The sequence below is a fragment of the Cervus elaphus genome, chromosome 19 (genome assembly GCF_910594005.1).
Source record: "Cervus elaphus chromosome 19, mCerEla1.1, whole genome shotgun sequence".
In the NCBI taxonomy this organism is placed as follows: domain Eukaryota; kingdom Metazoa; phylum Chordata; class Mammalia; order Artiodactyla; family Cervidae; genus Cervus; species Cervus elaphus.
In genome coordinates this window covers 80,284,223-80,303,314 of record NC_057833.1, presented here as the reverse complement: position 1 = coordinate 80,303,314, position 19,092 = coordinate 80,284,223, and the positions used below count along the sequence as shown (strand labels likewise).

The window sequence follows — 19,092 nt, the reverse complement described above, 5'->3', positions numbered from 1 at the left end:
ATAACCCCAGTGACTTCAGAATAGAGAGAGAAAGGATGAATTTTGATTGTGCATCTCCTTGGTGCTAGGCAATGAGATTTACATACATACAATTATTTCCTTTAAAAAGAGGAAGAAACTGAGACCCAAAGAAATTGAGTAACTTGGGCAGAATTCCCTGGTGATCCAGTGGTTAGGACTCTGCACTCTCGATGCCAAGGGCTTGAGTTCAATCCCTAGTTGGGGAACTAAGATCCCACAAGCCATGTGGTGCAGCCAAAAAGAAAAAAAAAAAAAAAAAGGGACCGGGGCGGAATTAAGTAGCTTACTTTACGTCATACATCTTCAAAATGGAAGAAAGTAAATCTGAGTCAAGTCTTCTGATTTTGTCCTATGCCTACCCCAGTAGAACATATCTCTGTTTTGGTGTGTTTCATTGATTTTCATTAAATTTTAAAATAACTTTGAGTACATTAATGCTAGATTATATTTGTTTTCTATAGATTAATGTCATCTGTGATTTTAAAGTTGGGGAAGAATATATGAGGTTACAAACATTTAGACAGAATGAAATGTAAGGAAGTAGAGAGTGTAGCTTAAAAATAATTGTTAAAGGTTTATTTTAGAATAGCCAGAAGGCATGGAGGACGGGTTTTCAATCCTAGTTTTGCCACTGATTAGCTATCTAATCTTAAGAAATCCTTAATTTTCATATGTATAAAATGGACCTAACATTTGGTTGCCTAAACTATATGGCAGTGTTTACATACTCCAAAGGGGTTAGAACCAATTCACTAGAGGAAAAAAAGGAGTTACAGATTTATGACTTGCCAGAAGTCATACAACAAGTTACAATTGGAAACCATATTAGAAACCAGAAAACCTGAAACTATCAACTAATTTCGGGCCTATCTTTCTCTCAGAGGCACTACACTTTGTTTCCTCCATGAAACTTTTCTCCAGTCTATACCATTTAGAACCCCAGATGATAAACTCTGCTTTATCTTTAATTGTTTCTTTCATCTTCTTGCAGAATGACACCATGGCTTTCTCCAGCCAGACCACGTCTGAGAAATCCTCTGTCCTGCAGAAGTGGGTGGGAGCCTGACCCAGCCCTCCATATCCTGTTTCCCTGCTCATCCCAGATTCCATGGATACCCACTTCAGTGCATGGTATATCCCTGGAATTCTCTTTCCCTGGCTGCTGCTCCAACATAGATGTCTTCTCTGAGATCTCACTCTCTTTCCTTTCTTCACCCAAATATAACACTGACCTCAAGTTGGAGCTTTCCTTCCCCTCCCCTTTTTTTCCTATCCCTTCTGCCATCTGAGGATTCCTACTTGGATGTTGCCGGCATTTCAAACCCAATTGTATAATCAGTATATTCACCTGACCCATGACCACATCTGTTAATGGTTCTACCCTCCTTCCAGTCATCAACACTTGAAACACCACCTTCATCTATGGCTTAACTTCCACACCACTGTCCTCCACCCACATTCCAGTCCATCACCAAGTCCTATACACTCAGCTTTTCTTATAACCTTTCTACTTCTTTTCCCTTGCTATTTTCCCTCTAATTTTAGTTTGGAACAGAAAAGATGTTTCCTTTCTATGAGTGAGTCACCAAATCATTGGCTCGTGTGACATTGCTATTCTGCTATGCAGGGTGTTTATATGCTTACTTTTCTTGTCAGAGAAAAAAGTGAAAGTTGCTCAGTTGTGTCCAACTCTTTGCGACCCCATGGACTATACAGTCCATGGAATTCTCTAGGCCAGAATACTGGAGTGGGTAGCCAATCCCTTCTCCAGGGGATCTTCCCAACCCAGGGATTTAAACCCAGCTCTCCTGCATTGCAGGTGGATTCTTTACCGGCTGAGCCACAAGAGAAGCCCAAGAATACTGGAGTGGGTAGCCGATCCCTTCTCCAGCGGGTCTTCCTGACCCAGGAATCAAACCGGGGTCTCCTGCATTGCATGCGGATTCTTTACCAACTGAGCCATCAGGGATTGGGTTGTAAATTCCTTGAGACCCAGAATTATATATTTAACTAAAAAATTTTGAACATCTGATACAGAAATGATGATGAAGAAGTTGAGGCCCCTCCTGAGAGAGCTCATACACTTGAACAGATGTTGAATGGAGACAGAATACTTACTGCAGAATACATAATGAGTTTTCTGTGGTTTGATGGCTGAGTTGCACTCTTCATGTGATTGAGGATTTCATTGATCAGGACACCTTTATGAAGATAGATCAACAATGGAGCTGAACCAAATGTGGGCTTATATTTCAGTTCATAAGCTTTTTGCTCGTTCGTATAGAGATTCTCTCTGCCAGGATTCTCAAGAAGGGAGGGCAAGAACTCATTTTGGTGGAGCATCTGCTATGTACTAGTAGCATGATTTACATACATTATCTACTGAATCCTGACTTCCATCCCCCATTCAGAGGTTAGGAAGCTGAGGCTCAGAGTCATTAAGTGACTCACTCACTGGGGAAGGAGAGCTGGATTGGCACATTAAAGTTTGATTCTACCCGATTTTGTTAAAACTCAAGTTAGGAGGTTGATGAACTTGGAAGGAATTTCGGATGGCTTTTTCCAGATAGCTGTTAACCAGTGCTCTGTTCAGGGCAGGTCTGAAATGACAGTGCGGCATACACCTCTCTGTCTTCATCCCTCTGGTAGCCACACCTGGGTGAAGCCAGGGGAGAAAGCATCTCTCTGGATGTCTGCACAGGGCATGGACTGTGTTCTGTGGACCATTGCTCCAGGTTACACTAGCTTTCACTCTTGGGAGGCAGCCAGAACCTTCAGAGTTCATCTAGGGCTCTAACTGTTGTCAGTAGAGGAAACAGTTTGCCCTTCGCCCCTGTTGCTCCTAAGGTGGTAAAAGGCAGACGGACAGAGAGCAGAGTCTCCATCCTCTCAGCAGATGCTGATGCTGAAGGTACCTGTGGTGCAGGTGTTGTTCTGAGGAGGTGCTGCCTCAGGGGCTTCCACACCCTCCCCTGAGGACTCCTTGTGTCTTATTGGTCATCTCTCTACACTGCCTGTGGTCTCCTCACTTGAGGATGACCAGTTTTCTTCTGTAATGAGCGGGGCATTGATGTTAACAGATTGATTATAATCCTAGACTCTATGGTCCACTTTGCAAAACACACACTGAACAGCTACCACAAGTCAATTAGACATGGCTCCTGTCCTCAAAAATCTCATAAAACAGTGAGAAGAGACTGTCCCGTTGTCTGTGTACCACCATAAGCACAAAGAGGAATGAATTAAGGAGGGAGATGATTGGCATCTGTGGCTGCTGGGATGTCTTTAACTGGGAGGGAGGGAGCTGGAGGCTACACCTCCCATAGGTCTGCATCCCTCTGCCTCAGGGCAGGCTGGCCTCTGGGAACCCTTTAGACCTGTATCTTGAGCTTCAGGCCACAATAGAAGTAAACTCTGTGTAAGAGGGTTCCCTTTTCTCCACACCCTCTCCAGCATTTATTGCTTGTAGACTTTTGGATAGCAGCCATCCTGACTGGCGTGTAATGGTATATTATCTATGGTGAAACAGATCCCCAGCCCAGGTGGGATGCATGAGACAAGTGCTCGGGCCTGGTGCACTGGGAAGACCCAGAGGAATCGGGTGGAGAGGGAGGTGGGAGGGGGGATCGGGATGGGGAATACGTGTAAATCTATGGCTGATTCATATCAATGTACGACAAAACCCACTGGAAAAAAACAATAAATAAAGGAAATCAGTTCTGAAAAAAAAAAAAAAATTAGGATCCATGGGAAAAAAAAAAAAAAAAAAGAAGTAAACTCTGTGGCTGAGTTTCTGGGGGTGATGACAGGCAGTCACCTTCCATCAGCGATTTGTTCCTTGTCTGTTCTTTTGTGGTGGCTCAGATGGTAAAGAATCCTCCTGCAATGTGGGAAGCCTGGGTTCATCTTTGGGTTGGGAAGATCCCCTGGAGGAGGGCATGGCAACCCACTGCAGTATTCTTGCCTGGAGAATCCCCATGGACAGAGGAGCCTGGTGGGCTACAGTCCATAGGGTCGCAGAGTCAGACACGACTGAGTGACTAAGCGCAGCACAGCATATCTGAAAGGAGATATTCTACACTGACCAAGATGCATTCTCTATAACACTTAGCTAATTAACATCAATTAATTAGTTAATCAATAGACATGGATTTAGTTCAATTAGCAACTTGTTCCTTGTCAGTAGGTGTCTTTGCAGCAACCTTCAGTGTGGATGATGGAATAGATCAGCTCTTGGTTCTGTGGTGGTTTCCCAGCTTGTCCCAGGAGAAAATAGGGGTAATTGTCATAAGCACCTACAGACTCTGGCAGGCCAATAGTCAAGTTATATATGAAGGGGAACTGAAGCTCAGAGAGGTTCAGCAACTTGCCCAAGATCACACAGCTAGTACGCAGAGGGGCTGAGTTTCTCTGAACTCAGCAGGTCCAGCTTCAAAACCTATCCTCTTAATTATTAGGCCATACTGTAGCATAAGCTAGCACCCAAGCTCCCTGGTGCATCATTTATTAAACCTGCACACACTGGACAAAATATCATTATTTGAGGATACAAACTTCACTTCTCTCTCTTGGGCTACAGCAGGAGTTGGCAAATTTGTTCTGTGAAAGTTATATGATTTATGCTATTCTCTCAAATCATCCTACCCTCGCCGTCATTGAAACATGTGTATTACCACATATGAAATAGATCGCCAGTCCAGGTTTGATGCATAAGACAGGGGTGCATCAGTGCACTGGGATGACCCTGAGGGATGGGATGGGGAGGGGGGTGGGAGGGGGGTTCAGGATGGTGGACACATGTACACCCATGGCTGATTCATGTCAATGTATGGCAAAAAACACTACAATATTGTAAAATAATTAGCCTCCAATTAAAATAAATTAATTTTTTAAAAAAGAAAGAAAGAAAAAAAGTTATATGATTTAGACTCTGTGGGCCATGTGTTCCATCACAACCATTTATTCTCAAGTGGAAGCACAAAAGCAGCTAAATATGCTGCATAAATGCATGAGTGTGACTGAGCTTCAGTAGCATTTTACTAATAAAAAATAGGTGGCAGCAGGCCAGATTTGGCCTGCAGGCTGTAGTTTGCCAACCTCTGGTCTTCAGCAAGAAGCAGTTTCCATTAAAACAAACAGGTACATGTGCATGTCACTCAGTCGTGTTCGACTCTTCGCATGCCCGTGGATTGTAGCCTGTCAGGCTCCTCTGTCCATGGGATTTCCCAGGCAAGAATACTGGAGTTGGTTGCCATTTCCTCCTCCAGGGGATCCTCTCAACCCCGGGATTGACTGAATCCGTATCTCCAGTTTCTCCTGCATTGGCAGGCAGATTCTTTACCACTGAGCCACCTGGGAAGCCCTAATACAAACAGGACCAGGCATATATTCCTAAATTAGTCTTAGGAATTAGTCTAGAGATTTCCTTGTGTGTGTGTGTGCCGGGGGTGGGGTGGGGTGGGGTGTTTTAGTGGTGAAGGCAGTGGGAGGAGGAGATTACTGAACAGTGTCACCCTTGAAACCAACTGATGGAACAGAAGTTCTGGCAAAGGTAAGAAGATGCTGGTCAAAGTCCTGATGTTCCCTTGTGACTCTGTCACCAAACTGTTCATGCTTTCTCTGCAGCAGTAGGTTCAGGGGCTTTATAACTCAACAAGAGTTGACAAATCTCTCTTGCTTTGCCAGATCTGAACAATAGGTTGAAATGTGGCTTGGCAGGAATTATGAAGATAACAACTTCCTGGCTCATTAATAGTACTGAGCTTCCCCTAGAAAATAGGACAGGTGTGTGCATATGAGTGCTAACTTTTGGAGTCTAAGACCCAGAGAATACTTTAGGGAGGAACTCTGATAGAATATAGTTTAATGCACTCACCAGATGGGGAAACTGAGAGCCAGAGAGAGAAGATGACTTCCCCAAAATGCAATTTCTAGTAGTCAAAGGGAAAAAGTAAAGGAAATACAAGCAAGCTGTTGGGAAAAAAATCCCACATCTTATATTCAGATACAGACCCCTGCATCTATTAATAGATTCTTATAGACTCCTTCCTGGCTTTCCCTGGCCTTTTCTTCACTGTCTCCTACATCTAGAGAAGTGCTTCTGAAACTTTAATGGGATTTCATTAAAATGTAGATTTAGATTCAGCTGTTCTGGGGTGTGACCTGGAATTCCTCATTTTTTGTCAGAAGCTTGGTGATGCTGACTTTGCTGGTCCATGGATTTCATCTTGAGTAGCGAGGGGATGATTTTCTGAGCCCATCATGACTAGGTTAGGGGAAACAGAGTCCTGTTTTCACCATCTGAAGCATTTGGCCACCATACTGTTGGCCCCTGCTGGTTCAGGAATGAGACCTGGTAGTTGTGTGGTCACGGAGGCCCAGCTTCCACCTTCTGTGTCCTTGGTTGTTTGGTATGTAGGATTGAGTTGCATCCTGGGCTCTGTTCCTACACGTAGTCCATGTCCTACCTGCTAATTATTCCTAAGACACCAAGTTCCAACTATGACTCACCTCTGGGTGCTCTCCCATCCCCAAGGAAGGGCTGAATCTTGCTGCTCATGCCCTAAGCTTGGAGTGAGGACGTGTACATTCCATCAAATCTTCCTCTTTGTCTTGCAGCCAGGTCTCTGTAACAGCAGGCCTGTAGCTTGATCATTTCTTTATGATGCTGCCCTAAATTACTTGCCCCAAGTGCTATGTTCACCTCATATGAAATTACTCCCAGCTATCTGGACTTCATACCTCATTAGCTGTTCTTATTACAGGTTCCTTAACTCTTTATATGAGCTTTTGTAGCTCCTCTCCTGGTTAGTGACTTAAACTCTTTCTCTTGCTCTGCAGCCCTGAGTGAACATCCTTCTAGTCTGGTCCAACCCCCAGGATACTTTGTCTCTGTTTTCTCCTGGAAGTCTGTTGAATTTGTCCAACCTCATGGTGAATAGGGTCCAGCAATGGTTGGAGTCCTGATTATACTGTTTTCTTCCAACTGTGTGGAGTGTATGACTAAGAACATCTCCTGTGGCTTAAAATTTCTTCATTGTTATGACAGCCTGGCACAGTGGACTTCCTCTTGCTCTCCACCTTTAGTTTTAATGCCTATATGAACAGCATTTGAACCTGCCATATCCTCTTGGGTCTTGGCCTGCCACTCAGCTGCCCTCAGAGCCTCAGCACCTATCCCTGTCCTGCCTGGTCCTGGCTTCTTTCTTCTACCCACCTATCCTGATTACAAGGGTTAGGCTTCTGAATTATGATCGGATGACCTGTTCTACAACAGGTCAAATCCAGCTGAGAAGAGGCCTCACTGAAAAGTCAGCACCTTTTAACACCAATGAAAAAATTTGAGCAGTGTCATAAACTTGTCAATTGCAATACATATTAATCAACAGGGCAATAATTAGCCTGAAAATTACATTGTATTAACTTTAACAGTGGTTACAACCAAGGGTTTCTAGAAAATAGGCTGCTTTTGCCTTTCCTCCCACTTGAAAAATTCATCCAGTAAGCCACTCGGCATAATTGACTTTCATGGAACTCAGATACGAAATCCATGATTTTTTGATCTGGAAAGAATGAAAAGTATCATTTAGCATTAGCCCAAAGTTTCTGTTTTTCAGCTGGGAAAATTAAGGCCCAGAGTGAATAATTTTGATAATCATATAACACATAATGTTTGACAGTGTATTAGGTACTATTTGTGCTAAGCCTTTGGAATACATACATTCATTTTCATCCTTAATACCTAAGAAGTGAGTAGTATTATTATCCCCAATTTGCAGAATAGAAGCTGGTGGAATGATTATGTGTCTAATTCAAGGTCACATAGCTGATTAATAGTCAAACCTGGACTCAGACCCAGATCACTCAACAACAATTCTAATGCACTTCTCTCATTTTAAAAAATACTTACCCCCCTGCAATCTAGATTTTTCTTTCTGCTTATGAATTCCATAGAGGGACAGAAGGGACAATTCTGATATTTCTTTCAACTTAGTCATGGTGTCCTCTGTTGCCCAGGAGGGTAAAGTGAAATTATGAATGCCCTGTATCAAAGAAAAAGGAAGAAAATGTGTATTTTATTTCCGACTATCTTCTTTGTTGACTCTTTATCCCCCTTCTCCCATGAGAAGTACTGTGTCCAGCCTTTCTTGGGAGAGAGGGAGATTTCATGAAAGAGGAAATGAAAGTGAAGTAGCCTACAGAAGAATTGAGAGAGATGTAAAATACCTTTAGCCACATTGCAGAATAGCTCAGGCTGAACTGTAGTAAGGAAAAAAACAAAACAAAACAAAACCCAAGACTTGAACCAAAAAATGGGCTCTTGTTTTTATTGAAGACTTTTATAAGACTAAAAAGTCTTCCTTGAAACAGATGCTGATGATATACTGAAAATGTTGGGAACGTTGAATGTGCTTGGGTCAATGACCTCTAATGTGGATGAGGGCAACAGGTACCATTTATTATCGAGTTGGAATTCTGAAAGTATCTTGCTCCTTAGACACTCACAATGCCCTTAAAATCAGAAGTGGATAGGAGTCATGCGGCTGGTCAGAATTTTGCCGCACGATTCAGTGAACTGGTTGGAAAAACAGAATTATGGTGGAGCATGATAATTAAGAAAAACACCATGAAACCCTGAAAAAAATAGTAATTTATCTAGCTACAAAGATTATTTCACATGCATTGTACAGCAAGAGAGAGATTCTTTCCTGATACATCAATTTTAATAGCCTGGTTCAAAATTTGCTTGTTTATTTCTATATCCAGAAATCAGGTAATTTTTTTCTTTTTATAAAATATTATAAAATCTTTAAATAAAGTATAACAACCTTGTTTTTTTCATTAAAGTCCATGACAGGAACCCAGAATTTCTAAGCGACTGAAAAATAACTGGCATGCACAGAAAAGCAATTTTGTTTACAATTTTCTAAAGGGTTGAATACATAACTGACAGAGAGGAGCCAGAATTTTTAACTTAATATAAATGTCTTGACTTATATTTCAATGTCAAACTCTAAATAATATATCTTATAAAAGCAAAGGAAAGAGAATTCATCTGTTTCAAAATAGGCATAAGTCATCAGATTGCATGTTAATCTTTGATATTTTTACATTTACCTCACAAAATAAAGGGTCGTAGACTTTACTCCAAATTCCAAGAAGATCCTGGTCATGGTATCCTGTAAGTTTTGGCAAGACTTCTATAAAATCCTGAGACACACACAGAGGTAAAAAGTTTATATCGGAGTTTCTCAACTTGAGCGTTACTGATGTTTGGGCTAGCCAGTTCTTTTTTGTGGGGCCGCCCTGTGCACTGTAGGATGTTCAGCATCCTACCCACTAGAGGCCATATCACCCCTAGTCTCTCAGTTGTGACAACCCAAAATGTCTCCAGGCACTGACAAAGGGTCCCTGTGAGGCAAACTTGCCCTCAGTGGGAACTGCTGTTCTTCACATACAAGTGCACCAGTAATACTGGCTATAACAATGACAACCCAAAGATTTTTACAAAGACTAATTATTTCTCATTTTTACATTAAACATTGTGGGTACCTGCTGGCAGTAGCCACATGTTCCTGGTGTGTCCTGGGACCAGACTGAGGTGTACTGCCTCAAATTCATTTTGGAAATTGGTGAAGTATAACTCATATGTAAATGAGTGGAAGGTGAGAAAGGAAACTATGTCTCAGGTCAAAGAACCCCAGGAAAACACAACAGAAATGGGACCTGGTTCTGGCTAGAAGTGTGAGATTTGGGAAGGATTCAAACATTTCTCCAGGTTCTGTATTATTCTTAGATTGTCATAGTAATGAGACCCATTGGCCAGCTATCAATGAATTGACAGAAATTTCTGGGAAGCCTTTGGAAGATATTGTTTGTCTAATTCATATATTTTCTAGGAAAATAAAATTTGTCAATATTAACCCAGATGAATTTCCATAAACTAAACAGAAGGAATTATTAAAGAGTCCCCAACTTCCCCCAACAAAACAAAGCAAAACAAAACTTCAGGACCAGATTATTTTATGGGGAAATTCTGTCAAACTTTTCAAGCGTAAGTTATTCTAGTGTTATTTTAACTAGTCTGGAGCATATAAAGAAAAAAAAAAACTTTCAAAAAATTTGTGTAAGCATTGATATTGACAAAGACTGGCTAGAAGAGAAAACTATAGTCTGAAGTTACTTTGAATATCAATGCAAAAGGTCTAAGTAAACTATTAACAAATAATTCAATATCATACTAAAAGAAAGAGGCTTGAATCTAGACATGTAAAGATGGTTCAATAGTAGTAATCTATGAATATAATTAATCTTAGTAATTGATCCAAGAGAAAAGTAACTTAATTATACTAAAAATGTTGAAAAGACCTTTCAAACACCAGAACTGTTAAAAACACTCAAGAAGAAAGGAAAGATAGCCAATTCCTTAACTTGATAAAAGTATCTCTATCTGGTCAAAAGGCCAGCATGTTTAATAGGGAAATACTGCTAAAATCAGGACTAAGACAAGGATGCCCACTACCAATTCTATTACATAGTACTGGACTGTAAGTACCAGCCAATACAAGTAGGCAAAATAAGTCAGAAATATAAATATTGGAAAAGTAGAGGTAAGCCATTATTATTTGTAAATATTATAAACCTGAGACAAATTTAACAGAAAAATCTGTATGAAGAAAACCTTAAAACAATCTTGAAGATAAGAAGAGATAGGAAAATATTTTGTGTTCTTGGAAAGGAAGACTATATAAATTTGCAACAAAGTTTCAAATTCTCCCTAATATGTACATTTAATATGATCTCAATAAAAACTTCCCTGGGCTTTCCTTGTGCTTCCATGGTAGCTCAGCTGGTAGAGAACCTGCCTGCAATGCAGGAGACCCGGATTCGATTCCTGGGTCAGGAAGATTCCCATGGTGAAGGGAACTGGCTACCTACTCCAGTATTCTGGCCTGGAGAATTCCATGGACTGCATAGGCCATGAGCGTCACAAACAGTTGGACACGACTGAGTGACTTTCACTAAAACACTGAAAAGTTAAGTGAAAACACAGCCATGAAAACTCAGAAAAAATAGAGAATGTGGAATGTCCAGCCTTTTAGATATTAAAGCATATATAACTTTTAATAATTACAACAGTGTGACTTTGTTTGATAAAATGAAAGAATAAGAATAAAAATTCTAGAAATAGACATATGGGAATTTTAATATAAAATAGTGGGGGAAAAGATGCCCTAGTCAATAAATAGTGATGAAGCCATTAGGTAATCTTCTGGGAAAAAACTTCAACAGGATAGATATCTCACACCTAATACCAGTACAAACTGTAAGTGGATTCAATATGTAAATATAGAAATGAAGCTATAGAAGAATTAGAAGAAAGCATTGCAGATTTCCTTGTGACCTAGGAGTGGTGAAGGCCTTTCTAAATGTGACTATAAATATACAAATATAGCCATGTGACAAAACTGTAAACAAGTAGTGTTGTTGTTTTAGTTGCTTGGTCAGGTCTGACTCTTTTGTGACCCCCAAGGCCTGTAAGCCCACCAGGCTCCTCTGTCCTTGGGATTTCCCAGGAAAGAATACTGGAGTGGGTTGCCATTTCCTCCTCCAGGGGATCTTCCCAGCCCAGGGATTGAACCTGTTTCTTCTGCATTGGCAGGTGAATTTTTTAATGCTGAGCCACCAGGGAAGCCCAAAATGGGCAAACAAAAAGAGGGTCAGAAAAAATTGTTAAAATAGAGAGAGAAAACTCCTTTATAAAAAGAAGAAAACCAATACCCAAAAGAAAAATGGTCAGGTGATGTGAACAGAATAAAAAATACAAAGGGCATTTAACTAGGTGAAGGTATCCAAAGCTCACTCATCATAAAAGAATACTACAGCACAATGTTCTATAATAGTAATGATACTGGGCTTTCTTGTCTCAGTCCTGATTTTGGAAGGGATCTTTCTAGTGATATCATCTTTCACTTACAGTCTGGCAAATATCCTCAAAGTTGTGTATGCACTGTTGGGAATACTGTGGATAAACAGGTACTCTTATACTTTTCTAAATTGGTATCTTTTGGAAGGATATTTTGATAATATTCAAATTGTCCCAGAATTTCTATTTCTGTATGCCAGCAAATGACACATTTTTTTTTTTTAACCTTGTAAGGATGTAGCCTCTTCTGGAATTCTTCTGATATCAAAGTCTCACTCTGAAGTTCTTGAAAACGAGGGCAGTTCCTGAAAGGTAGGTATAGCAACTGAGGAAAAAGAGAGATCATAAGTCTTTTATTAGTCAAAAGAACTAAAGAAGCTGCAGCCATTAGATATAAAGTGACTTGAATAAAATATTCAAATGTGTTTTGAGCTGAATGGAATTCTAAAATTGAGGAAAAAGATAAATGATCTTATCTTAATCTTAATCTTAAATAGTAGTTACCCAAAACTCAAAAGCTTTTTTATCCCTTTCATAAACTTGCCTAAATAAGACTGTGTTATTGGTAAATAGTCTCACTTCTGGTTTCTCTGTGAGATGGTAACTGTTATCTTGCTTCCTTCTGAATCTCTTTCATTTCTAGCACTAGAGACACATTTGTGTACATGCTCTCTCTCTCTCTCACACACACACATGAGTACAGAGAAATGAATTAGAGGTGCCAGAAAGAATCTTAAGAGATTGATTAATCATTGACTGAAGTAAGTTCTTGCAAATTTTCAGACTGTTAAAATAAGGGCACATACTAAAAACATAGAAAATATATTTGAAAATCTATTATGAGGATAAAGTGATCACCCCTTTAAAGTGAGTCTAAATTGACAGTCCTTTCTATTTTTAACTATAATCTATAGGCTGGTAACTTCCAAGCTCATTTCATTGCTCTTCACTTTCCATCTGAGCTAGTCCTGTATTTCCAGCCCTTGGTGGATATCATTACTTGAATGTTTCTCTTCATCCTACAACCTTGAACTCAGCCTCTTCATTTTGTGTTCTCTCTTCCTTTATCAATAGCAAAATTTATTCTCCTGCGTCATAGACTGACTAATCACTTTTGCCTGTCTACTTCCAAAACACAGTTGATTCTTGAACAACGCAGAGATTAGGGCTGCCAACCCTTACACAGTTGAAAATCGGTGTAGCTTCAGGATCCGTATCCACTGTTTCGCAGCTGAGACAGTCTACCTACTGTGGGTCATGTAGTGCTGTAGTACAAATTTATTGAAATAATGTGTATGTAAGTGGACCTGTGTAGTTCAAACCCACATTGTTCAGGAGTCTATCCAAAATAGAACCCTGTTCTTTATCTTCATTGTCCCCTCGCAGTCCAGACCACTATAATCCGTGTTTCAACTATCATAAGGGCTTTCTGTGGGATCACTTTGCATCACAATTCATCCTTCATGCAGCAACTACATGAATACTTTTTATTTTATTTTTTTAAAGGCTAATATGTTGAAGCCATCAATCAACTCATGCCATTCTGTAGCTTATAATTTTCACCACCTTTCCATTTTACTTGGAATAAAATCCAAACTCAGCCCCTAGTGATCTTTCTGTCCTGCTTTCCTACTGCTGCCCCCTCACTCACTTGTTTCCAGCATCACTGGGAGCCTCCTTGCTGTACCCTGAATGCACAGGCTGGCAGTCTCTGCAGACTGTTCCCTGGGACATTCCCCCTCTACAGCTCTTCTAGACATTCTGCTCAGCCACTATCACATTACTTTATTTTATTTCCTTCGAGGAACTCATTGCCGTTTGAAATGACTGTATTTATTTACTTCTTTATCATCTATTTCCTATAAAACACAAACTTGAAGACAGCCAGGATCTTGCCTATCTTGTTCATTGCTGTCATCTGTTCACTGTTGTCAAAGCCTAGAACAGGGCCTGACATATTAAATGCTACTCAAAAGTCATTTTTTGATAAGTTGCTTCCTGTCTGTCATTTCTAATTCTGTGTCACCTGGTCATACCTCACTTTCCTTTCTCTAATGTCCTTACCATCTACTTTCAGGCCTTCATTTTCTAACTCATGCATGGTTTCATTATTTTCAGAGGCCCCAGTATCTTTTCCCTCCAAGTCACTGTCAGACGAGTGCCCCAAAGCACTGCTCATCATGTGTGTGCACAGTACTGAGATAAGTACAACAGTTTCTTCTACATCCACTGCTTTACATCTAAATTTCCCTGCCAGCACAGGACTGTTCTTTTAAAGGTCTAGGTTTTAATGAATTACTTAACTTTTCCAGACTTTAGTTTTCTCATCCCACATATTCAAAGAGTCTGGATGAAAACAGAATGATCACCTAAACATCTGTCCAGCATTTTGGAGTTTACAAAGTCATTTCCTTTTCTTAACCAACTTGGTTTTCACAAATCTCTGTGAAGAAGTTAGGTGGGTACTGGTTTTCCCACTTTATAGAAAAGGAGACTGAAGTACAGGGAAGTAAGGTCAGATATCTGAAGTGGTGGGTGGCTCTCAGACTCAGGTTTTCCCAACTTTAAATTCAACCCTCCTTCTATATCATGCTGCCTTTGTCTTCAGATTCCTTCTGGTTATTAAATTTGGATTCTCTAACATGTGCCCAACACAGTTATTCAGTCTTACTTTCATTCTTTCTAGACAAGAACTCTGGACACAGAAGGGCAAGTCCTTTACATTGACTCAAAGCTAAGCTTTGGGGCTGCCTTCTTGTCCTTTCCTACCCTCCTCCGAGGTCTGGTTCAAATTCTCACTCTGTCCATGAAGACATGAATGACTGCCCTTTATAGTTCTAAGTATGACTTATTCTCTGAATTCCTCCAGCATGTGCAGCCTGTTCTTGAAATCATTGCCCACCACCTTGTATTGTCTTCTACATACTTCATATGTGTGAATCTTTTTTCATCAATGGATTGTAAATTAAGGAAGAAAACTGGTCTCATATTTCCCTGCTATTTCTGTATAGCACTTAGCAGAGTTCTGGGAATAACTTTAGCTGATTGATTTTGTTAAATTTCTTAGTTGATATTAGAATTGTTTCATCTTGGTGAGTAGGTTTCAGGGGGCCACAGGTGAGGGGGCCATTTTGCTCATTTCTCTCTCCCTCTCCCCTCTTCTTCACTCTCAGTATTTCTTTCTTCCTCTTCTAATAGCACCTGCATCTCTTTACTATGTAAATTAACCATTATCTTTCAGGACTAAGTGTTAAATAGCTACCCTGGTTTATACTGGCTAAAGCTGGTGCTTCTGTCCAGTCTTTATGTAGAAAGGCTGTGTGGAAAAAGCCCCCACCCCCAAACACTAATAATCATGACTCACTTCTGATTCTGTGAAGGAAAGAGGCATAAATAAGTCATCTTGTCTTTTCAGGAAACACTAGAAAATTTGACTGGAGTAGATTTACCTAGAGAGGTTGACAGGGTTAAGCTGTTTCTACAAAGCACTTGGGAAAAATTCTTAAGTCACCAGGATCAGCAATTAAGTCAAATTTCTTGGAGTACTGACAATGCAAATGTGATAGTTACCTAACCCAGAGGTCACCAGGCAACATTCTAGATCCGGTAGTCATGCTAAGCCTCAGTCATAAAGAGAGGAGATAGCCATGTTATAATGTGATTCCAGGGGAATTAGGAAGGGTTCCTTGTCCCAGACTATTTCCTTCATACAGTCTTAAATTCCAGACCTGAATGATTAGTTAGATTTACTATTACTATTGTAAGAGTAGGAATTCCTCTGAAAAGATAAAAGAGTTCTTGGTCAGTCCCATCAGTGTAAACAAATTTGGGAGTTTCTCTTGAACAACTTCATTTAGGCAAATTGGTTATGGTACTGGTTCTCAGCTTGGCTGTCTACTAGAATCATCCAGGGAAAATTTTAAAAACTTATTGGTGCCTGGGTCCCACCCTCAGAGATTCTGATGTACTATGGGGTGTGCCCTCGGCATCAATATTTTTTTAAAGTTTCCAGGTGATTCTAATATGCAACTAATTTTGAGAATGACTAGTTTGCACAAAAGGAAACTACTCCAGAATGAGATCTGTCTGGTTCTAGTCCCAGTAGTGATGTTTATTGGCTGTGTGACTTTGGACCTATTTTGTTCACTGGACTTCTCTGAGCACTTTTTTCTCTGGCTATAAAAGGAGCACAACAATATTGTCCACTCATGGCTGTTATGAAAGGTAAATATTATAACACATATAAAGTTTTGGCCACCAATTATGCACCCACATCTTTCTTTTTTTACCTTAGCTAGGAAAGGGGATTTTCATCAGGGGAGGGATATTTTCTAGGCAGAGAGGTCTTAGGATATTTTGGAGGGAGGTGAACTCTTTGTCGGGCACCAAAAACCTAGAAATTGAAGCAGAACACTGAGAACTGTGTGTGTGCCTGTAAAGGTGAAGAGGGACAAATTGCCAGAAGTTAAAAGAATAGCAAAACAAAGTGAATAATAAATCTCTAAAGAGAAATTCTGTTCCTACTCCCTCTCACCAGGGCTTTCTATGTCCTGTGCACCATTATTTAGGAAAGAATTAAGGCTGCACAGCCCACAAAGTGTCCAGACTCCCAAATCTGCAAGTCCTGAGTAGCCTGCCTTCCTTCTTCCAGAACAAATGAAATCTCTGTTTTCCCAGAAAACTGACCTGATCTTCAGAAACAGGGACTGTGTGCACTGGGATGGGCTGCCAGGGTAGGCTGGGATTCCAAATGCTGATACCCTCTGGGGGAAATAGGGCTGCAAGGTTTGTCATAGCACTCATCAAAGTCCGGTCAATATCCGTGCTTCGAACATGAACCTAGGGTGGGAAAATCAAAGCAGATCCAATTGAGAGGAACTGTGGTTTTCCCTCCACTGTGGAGCTAATAGTATATTTGAGAAATGGCAGGACACTCATATCAAAATATTAGCAGACATGGTAGCATCATAATCATAATACCTATTATGGAAAAGACAGTATTATGGGCATGCCATGACATAAAGCAACCTGGTGTGTCAACAGTTGAATTGATGAAAGAGACAAATTAAGTAGTGGCTACTTGCCAAGCCAAAATATTTACCATAGGTGTCCATTTTGAACTTACTTATATTCATACTTTTTTTTTAGGAACAAAATATGTATATAAAGAGGAGTACATTTGTAAACAAGATATCTGACTTTTATAAGTTCCTTAGGAAATAGGAAACTTTTACAAATACATTATGTTAAATTATTTCAAGGGGCAAGGTTCCCACTATTCGCTTCCCAACTTACCTGTTCATGTTTATAAGATTCATTCAAAAAGTTTTCATAACGTTTCCTTATATACTCTCCAAGTTCATAATGCTGTGCCATGCCCAACTATGGGAACAAATAAAAGAAAAAATTATTGAAAGTAAGTTCTGTGAAGCTGTGAGTCTTTTCACTCCTCATTGAATAAGTAGAGTGAACAATGGTATATTTTAATAGTTTTATAGTAACAACACATTTTAAAATGCAAACAGGAAAAGAGAACTATAATCTTTAGTCATGACTCCCTGAGTAAACTCAGTTCATTCTCATCAGCACTTAACATAGAATCTTGCACAGTTAATAGCTGGTGATTGATTGAATTTAAGTAAACGGTTCATCTCTTTTGGCAGAGCATTCAGTCGGTCATCTTTGTTGGTAGAGAATTTCAAGGGCTGGTTACCTTGTGGAAGAAATTCAATCATCCTATAAGAGGCTAGACTTGATGAATCTAAAGATCACCTCAACCTCTGAGTGAAATAATTTATTGTCCACACAGTTCACTTATGTCTGGTTCATGAAAAGTTAAAGTCTCTGATTCAAAGTGTGGTCTCTGGATCAGCAGTATTAGCATCACTTGGGAGTATGTTAGAAACCAAATTCTTGGGCCCCACCCTTGACCTATTGAACCAGAATCATTGTGGGGAGAGCTCAGTAATCTGTTTTTAACAAGCTCATTAAGATTCCAGTGGCAGTTAGTCATCGAGAAGTGTTGTCTTAGCTTGATGATCCTCAAGCATTACTGTGCATCAGAAGCAAAATTACCTAGGGTGCTTGTTGAAATGCAGATTCCTCAGTGTTTCTGCCAGAGATTCCAGCTCATTGGATCCTGGGTGTAGCCCTGGAATCTGTATTTTGACAAGTTCCCTAAGTGATTCAGGTCTGTGTAGCAGAACACTATGCTTTGGGAAATATTGCATTCAAATCTATCTTTAATTCAGAGCCTCATCAAAAGAGGAGTCAGAAAAGATGTGGTCAGTGTGGCTTTGGATTGGTTCCACTCACTCATTTACTTGGAGTTGTTCCACTCACTCCATTACACTCCTGGCTACCCTTCTAGATGGGAAAAGAAGTAGGAAAAGAATAATGTGTACTTTGAGGTTTGTGAGTTTCCTGAACGACCTGGATAGCTGAAGAAGCAAGTACTTTTGGTATAATTTGTTGTTCTAACCTAAAGCTAACTTTTAAGGAAATAGTCATCTTCTATAGAACGGTAAATCACCTGGGGAACTCATTAAGAACTAAGATTCCCTGACTTCAACCCTAGAGTTTCTAGTTCAGTTGGGGGGGCCAGAGAATTTACATTTCTGACAAGTTTCCAGGTAATGGTGATGTTGCTCATCCAGGGACCATACTTTGAAAACCACTGAACTCAAAAAGAACCATTGCTTTGTCACTATGCAGATTGGAAGTACCTAGTCAAGGGCAATGACAAACCTAGACAGCATATTAAAAAGCAGAGACATTACTTTGCCTACAAAGGTCTGTCTAGTCAAAGCTATGGTTTCTCCAGTAATCATGTATGGGTGTGAGAGTTGGACTATAAAGAAAGGCTAAGTGCTGAAGAATGGATACTTTTGAACTGTGGTATTGGAGAAGACTCTTGAAAGTCCCTTGGATTGCAAGGAGATCCAACCAGTCCATCCTAAAGGAGGTCAACCCTGAGTATTCACTGGAAGGGCTGATGCTGAAACTCCAACACTTTGGCCACCTGATGGGAAGAGCTGACTCACTGGAAAAGACCCTGATGCTGGGAAAGATTGAGGGCAGGAGGAGAAGTGGGCAGCAGAGGATGAGACGGTTGGATGTCATCATTGAATCAGTGGACATGAGTT

General features: G+C 40.2%; 1 protein-coding gene across 2 annotated transcripts in view; it reads right to left on the bottom strand.

Moving 5' to 3' along the window:
• The window catches only part of ACP3 (acid phosphatase 3), a 53,370-nt gene that overhangs the window by 20,996 nt on the left and 13,282 nt on the right, over positions 1–19,092 (bottom strand). For both annotated transcript variants that reach the window (XM_043875463.1, XM_043875462.1), the window contains exons 3-8: positions 17,243–17,329; positions 16,634–16,786; positions 12,174–12,272; positions 9,139–9,231; positions 7,931–8,063; positions 2,140–2,222 (exon numbers count right to left, since the gene is read on the bottom strand). In XM_043875463.1, coding sequence (XP_043731398.1) covers positions 2,140–2,222; positions 7,931–8,063; positions 9,139–9,231; positions 12,174–12,272; positions 16,634–16,786; positions 17,243–17,329 — 648 coding nt within the window. The remainder of the gene's footprint in view (positions 1–2,139; positions 2,223–7,930; positions 8,064–9,138; positions 9,232–12,173; positions 12,273–16,633; positions 16,787–17,242; positions 17,330–19,092) is intronic.